This window comes from Nannospalax galili, unplaced genomic scaffold (genome assembly GCF_000622305.1).
Source record: "Nannospalax galili isolate Female #2095 unplaced genomic scaffold, S.galili_v1.0 scaffold34, whole genome shotgun sequence".
In the NCBI taxonomy this organism is placed as follows: domain Eukaryota; kingdom Metazoa; phylum Chordata; class Mammalia; order Rodentia; family Spalacidae; genus Nannospalax; species Nannospalax galili.
Window position 1 is genome coordinate 1,619,226 of NW_008338996.1, and position 7,208 is coordinate 1,626,433.

The following is a 7,208-nucleotide window of genomic DNA, read 5'->3' on the forward strand; positions in this document are numbered from 1 at the left end:
CTCTAATTACATGTTTATTAAATAAGTAACTTTAAAAACATTATGAATGGTCATATTTTAAAATTCATCTGTAAGTAGAGTTTGCTTTGTTTTTTTAATAACCGAATTTATTTTCCCTAGACATAAAGACCTTACTACCAACAATGAAAGCAGAAATTCGGAGCTATTTTCCAGAAAGCTGGTTATGGGAGGTTCATCATGTTCCCAAAAGGTATCATATGTCTTTGATGTGGAAAATTCAAATATTATTACCAAGAATCTGGACACAGATTTTCCCACAGTTAACAAGATTCTACTATTGTGTTTAATTTTGTTTCACTCATATTGTTTAATGTACTTTTTTCTGATAATTGCATTCAAGACAGCACTAATTACTAGTAAAGAAAGATACTATCCCATTGAATTTAATTTCTCTTTAATATAAATTTACTATAAACAGCTATGTCCTACACACTGCATTAGGCAGCTATTTTCATCCTTAAAAAAGTATCTGTGGGGCTAGAGAAATGGCTCAGTGGTTAAGAACACTCACTATTCATCCAAATGATCTGGGTTGGATTCCCAGTGCCCACATGGTGACTAACAACTGTCCATAATTCTAGTTCCAGGGGATCTGGCGCCCTCTTCTGGCCTCTCTGGGCATTGCGTGCATGTGGTGCACTTGCAGGCAAAACACTCATACACATAAAATTAAAATAATGAATAAAATATTTTAAGTATCTGTACTATAAAACAAGCAGATAAACAAAAATAAGGGTTATTTTCTTGTTAACATCCTTAGACATTTTAATGGGATGCTTCCCTGTGCCAGGTACTGAAAGCTGTGTTGAGCAATACTGAACCCTACCACATCATACCTTGGCAAGCTCCAAACACTGGCTTTCCCATGGTTCAGAGTAACAGTAGTCTCTTCATGGGTTTCCTTGTTCTTAAGCTCTTCTCCTTTAAATTATTCCACACTGTCATCCATTTCACCTCACACTGATCCTTATCTAGCACTTCTAGTAAAATTTCCCAGTACTATCCTGCACCTTAATGATAACTCAATTACCTGTTCCAATTAACCCTGTTGCATGGATCATATAGCATCACAGGGTTTACTTACCCATCTCCTTCATTAAAATGGAAATACCTCCAAAGTAAATGTTAAGTTCAGATATCTATTTTATATCTAGGACCTGGCCTTAGAATCTTGGATCCTGCTTGTAGAGGTATGGATACAGATGTGGTGAATGAACTCATTTTTTTGAGACAGGGCCTCCCTAGTAACCCCAGTTGGCCTGGAACTTGCTATGTAGACCAGGCTGGCCTCAATCTCATAGAGATCCACCATTTTCTGCCTCCCAAGTGCTGGGATAAAAAGTGAGCACCACCACGCCAGGCCTGAGTGAAACGTTTAATGTTTTATTAATACTATGGTTACAGTGGAGTGAATCTTAACTTATTTATCTTCCATTAGACCTGGATGAAACCAGTACTATAACTTAAAAGTGCTATGTACTCAGTATTTGAAATTATGCCTGATACAAAGTTAGAGAGCAATCACTGCAAATAAATATGCAAGTTTAGTCATAACCATATTTTAATTATATCAATTTGTTATAAGCAGTGTTACAAGATTGTACTTCACTATTTTAGCACACAATAACATCGAACATATTTTTCTTTGTATTATATTCTCTAATTTTGCAATTTTCAAAGGTATCCTTCTCAACTTGAAAGTTCACCTTAATGTCTAAAATCCCGGAGTGGGGTGGCTCAGAGGTTAGGACCACTGGCTGCTCTCGGAGAGGACCCAAGTTTACTTAGTCACCTAACAACTGTCTGTAGCTCAAGTTCCAGAGGCTCCACCTCCCTCTTCTGGCCTCCTTGGACACTACATGCATGTGGTGTACATACATACATGCAGGCAAAACATTCATATAAATAAAAAATCTTTAAAAAGAACATAGAATAGGTGGGAGAGTTGCTGAGTATATATTTTTCTTGATGGGTTTTTCCTTGATACCTGGTGCAATTTTTGTCTTGTGAATTTTTCTTCTAAAATATTATAAAGCACTATACTATTTGGCTCATGCTTCACTGTAGTTGAGTATTATCAGTTACTTTTCCTGCTGCTGTGATCAAACATCCTGACAAAAGCAAGTTGAAGGAGGAAGTATTTGGCTAATAGTTCTAGGGTACAGTCCATCGTGATGGGGAAGTCCTGGTGGCAGTCCTTGGGGCAGCTGGTCAAGCTGGATCCACAGTCAGGAAGCAGAGTAACGAATGCTTGCACTCAGGTAGCTTTCTCTCTTTTTATGCAGTCTAGAATTCAAAACCAAGGAATGTACTAGCTACTTTTAGGGTAGGGCTTCCCACCTCAAATAGCCTAACCAGGATAATGGCTCACAGGCATGGCCAAAGGCTAACCTAACCAAGGCAATCCCTCACAGGCATGCCCAGAGACTTATCTCCCAGGTGATTATAGATCCTGTCAAGTTGACATTATTAACCATTACAAATACCAACATTTTAACTTCCAGAAACCAGCTGCAGGTTGTGCTGCCCGATTCTCTAACTACCTGGGAAATTCAAGGCATTGGCATTTCAAACAGTGGTAAGAAATTGTGAATCATTACTCACCTCAGGAGTAATTTACTCAACAAGATGTAGCTCTTCGTTATTGTATCTGTAGTCTACCCAGCATACAAGTGGCATAATTTTTAGTATTCCTATTTCCAAGACCTCAATGTACCTACACCTTTGAAGCTCCTGAATCTCCTTTGCTCTTCTACTGTCATTTATAAATGTGTTCAAATCCTCATTTTCTTCACTTTTACAGTCAATGGGACCTTGAGTAGAGTCAGAAACAAATCTGTGACTTCTCTCTTCAGTTGATGCCCCTTGAAATGATTTAGTGCAGATACTTTATAAATAACTGCTGGGGTTCCTTTGATTTGTTTGATACTTTCATAAAACCTTGATTTGGCTGGGCATTGGTGGCACACACCTTTAATCCCAGCTTGGTGGGGGTCAGAGATACGTGGATGCCTGTGAGTTCAAGGCCAGCCTGGTCTACATAGTGAGTTCCAGGCCTGCTGGGGCTATTAGGACATTCTGCCTCAAAAAGAACCAAAAAAAAATCTTTTTATGCTCATTTAGTGAAGTCAGTAACAAATATCTTTTAAACATTTGGTACTTATGAACAAATTAAGTTTTCTGTGAATACCGATAATTATAAAAATAAAGAGTATGGCCTACAAGATGGCTCAGTGGGAAAAGGTGCTTGCCTCCAAGACTGACAGCCCGAGTTCAATCCCTGGGACTCATATGGTGGAAGGAGAGAACCAACTCCCAAGGGTTGTCCTCTGACCTTCACACACATACTGTGGCATATATGTGTTCACACATATTAAATAAATAATGAGATAAAATTTTTTAAATATAAAGAATAGTAAAAGATCAGTGAGGGGCTCCAGGGATACTTCATTCGGCAAGATGCCTGCCTTGCAAGCACTAGGGCCTGAATTCAATCCCAGAACCCATGTGAAAAAGCCACGTGATGTAGCAGGAAGAGCTTGCAATCCCAGGACCAGGGAGGCAGAGACAGGAAGATCCCTGGGGCTCTCCCTGGCAGTCCAGTTTACTTAGCAAATTCCAAGTCAGTAAAAGACCCTATTTCCAAAAAAAATATTGTGTATGGCGCCTGAGGAATGACACTGAGGTTGTCCTCCCACTTCCACACACATGTGCACAGGCACGCACCCGCAAATAAAGATCAGTGAGCCAAAAGGTCAAGAATATAGGATGATACTACACAGGAGAATATGACCTAATATTCTTTTTAAAGAAAGAAAGTGTGGGGCTGGAGAGATGGCTCAGAGGTTAAGAACACTGATTGTTCTTGCAGAAGACCCAGGTTCGAATCCCAGCACCCACATGGCAGCTAACAACTGTCTGTAACTCCAGTTCCAGGGGATCCAGCTCTCTGTCTCTTCTCTCCTCCGGGGGTGTTGCACGACATGGGTACACTTAAGTACATGCAGGCATAACACTCATACATATAAGATAAATAAAATATTTTTTTAAAAAAGAAAGGAAATGTGAGATATTTCAGTACCATAAGAATCCCCTAATGTGTTCCTACCTTGCTTTTCCTTTGGACTGAAGGTATATGTGTTGCTGATACAATCAAAGCAAAGGTGTTCAAAGACGTCTTCCTGGAGATGAACATGCCATATTCTGTTGTACGAGGGGAACAAATCCAATTAAAAGGAACTGTTTACAACTATAGGACTTCAGAGATGATGGTGAGTAGTTAGTTGTGCTATGTTAGAATAAATGAGAAAAAGGAACACTGTCTGCTTGCCTGAGAACATCATCAGAGTAATTATGACACACATGAAAACAAAATCCAACTCTGATCAGTAGTATAAACCAAGCACATGTGGGAAGGATCCCCAGAACAGGAGTTACAGATGGTTGTTAGCCACCATGTGGGTGCTGGGAACCAAACTCAGGTCCTCTGGAAGAACAGCCAGTTAACAATGCTCTTAACCACTGAGCCATCTCTCCAATCCCACTTCCATCATAAAATAAGTACATCCTTGGTATTTCAGGGTTAGCGTCCATCATTATCTTTCCTTTTGAGTGTGAATTATGTTTTCCTGTCCCCTGATATCTAGTAATTTTGAACTGAACTTGATACATTATTAATTGAAGTCATATAAAGATTCTGGAGTATATGTGGGCCTATGGAGAGTATTTGGGTTTCTTTATGTATTTAACAGGCGATTAGCTAAATTTCATCCAAAATTCTAAAATCTCTGTTCAGCTCTTCTAGCCCTGACTGGGATACTTGGAGTCTGTGTTCTGTGTGGTTCAAAGCTCAGCAGGGTTTGAACTTGGAGCTCCTTCACCTTTGAGCTGTGGTACCCATCTCATACACTGCCTAGAAAGGTGGCAGCTTTCTACTGGGGATTTAGCCACTGCTTAAGGCCCACCCTCAGGGAAGCTGTGAAGAGAGGACACTCATCCAAGCGTCATTCCTTTCTTCCAAGTGTTGATTTCCCTTCCATTCTCTAGATCCTTCTTTCTGTTGTTTGTGTCCATGTCTTATCTAGAGCTCATAGCTGTTTTTGCTGATGGGTTGTTGTGAGGTACTTCACCAGGGAAGAACACTCAGACACAAAGTATTGCCGAAAGGAAGTGCTTCTTAGCCGGCCAGTGATGACACTTGGCAATCAATCCCAAGCCCAGTCCCAAGCCTTTCTTAGGGTAAGCTTTTATATAGAAAAAACACATCCAGGGGTGAAAAGTTTAAGTTCCCAAGCTCAGGGGTGGAAAGTCCCCCTTAATAATTTCTATTCTGCAAGAACAAATCAAGCGGAAACTACAGAAGTCATAAATCTGCTGTTAGCAAGAGCAACCAGGTGAACACCAACCTGTTCTCAAATTCACACCTTGGTGCACCTGAGTGAAATTTTTCCATTCCCACATTTTGAGTTAACTGCCTCTGGATTTAACTACTGGGTTTAGCTGGGGCTTACTTGTAACATGGCATAACTATGGTCAGTCTTGATGTGCCCCACCACAGGGTTGTCTAACAGGAAAGCTTCATGGAAATCACTGAAGCAAGAACCTCATGTAGCTTTTACCTATATTGCCCACCAATTTCAAATATTCTTTGCTAATTTCAATTTACCTCAAGTATTTATTGTGGTTAGTTTGGTTGGGTTGGGGAGTTTTGGTTTGTTTTGCTGTTGGTTGCTGTTGTTTCTAGACAGGGTCTCACTGTGTAGTCCAAGCTAGCTTGGAGCTTGCTACATAGCCCAAGCTGGCCTCAAGCTCATGAATCTGAGTCAGCCTCCCGAGTGATGGGATCAAAGCCTCATGCCACTATGCCCAGCTATTGTAAGTTTTATCCAATGACTTCTAGGTCTTTCCCTGCCTTATCACTTCAATGCTGGGGAATCCTTGGCTCATCATCTTCTCTAGCTCCTTCCCCATCAATCCTGCTTGACACTGTCACAAAACAGTGACTAAAAGGAAAAAAGATCTCTATATTTTTGAGATATTCCTCAAGATTATCTGTTGAAGGTCAGCATTCTTTCATGCTTACTGCTTGTTCTGGTCTGGATTTTTATGTATTGATTCTTTAGAGTATAGTTCTTGATTCTGTAAGTTCACCAGATATGAAGATGAAAACATATTCACTATGTTAGCCAGAAGTCAATGAATACCGTTACCAGAAGAGAGTGATCGTGTGACCTGTTTCCATAACACAGTTCCTGAAAGGAGAGTCAAGATTGAAATCAAGGTCTTTCTAGAGTATTTTGTAAAATAAGGTATAACTGGGAGGTAAATAAGATTGTAAATGTGAGTTGAGTACACATTGGGCAATCTGTTGAATGAACCAAGATGTATAGTTTTCAATCACCATCAAATATTATTTATTATGAATCAAAGTCCAAATAAATAAAAGGTGCAAGTAAGACCCTGAGGAGCCAAGCCTGAGGTCCCTACTATCAAAAACACAAACACATAAAGAGATGAGAGAAAGGTACAGGCACAGTAGCAAAGAACTGCAGTAGCTTTGAGTCTACTCATAGGCAAGATTCTAAGAAAGTTACGACACTCTGAGCTAGTCCTGAGCCGTCTAGATGTCCCTTGACATCGCTAAGGCCCACAGCACCTTGTGTGTATATGTAGAAAATCTGAAACAAGCTTTCTCCCATGTCTTAGAACCTATGGGGTTACTCTGACATTGCTAAGCAACCAGGGGAGAATCTGTGTCCAGACAAGCATAACTTTCTTAGAGATAAAGTATTTTTTGGCTTTTTCATAAAATGTGTCTGGAATGACAGAGTATTCTGATATAATTCTTCATGCATGATATTTCAGTTCTGTGTGAAAATGTCTACTGTGGAGGGAATCTGTACATCAGGAAGCTCAGCTGTTAACCACCAGGCTTCGAAGTCCTCCCGATGTGTGCCCCAGAGGGTAGGAGGCTCCTCCAGCCACCTGGTGACCTTCAGCCTTCTTCCACTGGAAATTGGCCTTCATACCATCAACTTTTCACTGGAGACTTCATTTGGAAAAGAAATCTTAGTAAAAACATTACGAGTGGTGGTAAGAAAAACATCATTCTTTTTAAAAATACTTTTTTTCCTGGAAAAATGTAATCAATAAACTGTGTAAATAATTAGGTTTGGGGGAGGGAGGGA

At 40.1% G+C, this 7,208-nt stretch overlaps 1 protein-coding gene across 1 annotated transcript in view; it reads left to right on the forward strand.

The window, feature by feature from the left end:
* Positions 1–7,208, forward strand: part of LOC103734494 (complement C5-like) — a 109,522-nt gene that overhangs the window by 52,473 nt on the left and 49,841 nt on the right. Inside the window, exons 18-21 of the mRNA XM_029563683.1 lie at positions 121–211; positions 2,526–2,599; positions 4,153–4,292; positions 6,886–7,113. Coding sequence (XP_029419543.1) covers positions 121–211; positions 2,526–2,599; positions 4,153–4,292; positions 6,886–7,113 — 533 coding nt within the window. The remainder of the gene's footprint in view (positions 1–120; positions 212–2,525; positions 2,600–4,152; positions 4,293–6,885; positions 7,114–7,208) is intronic.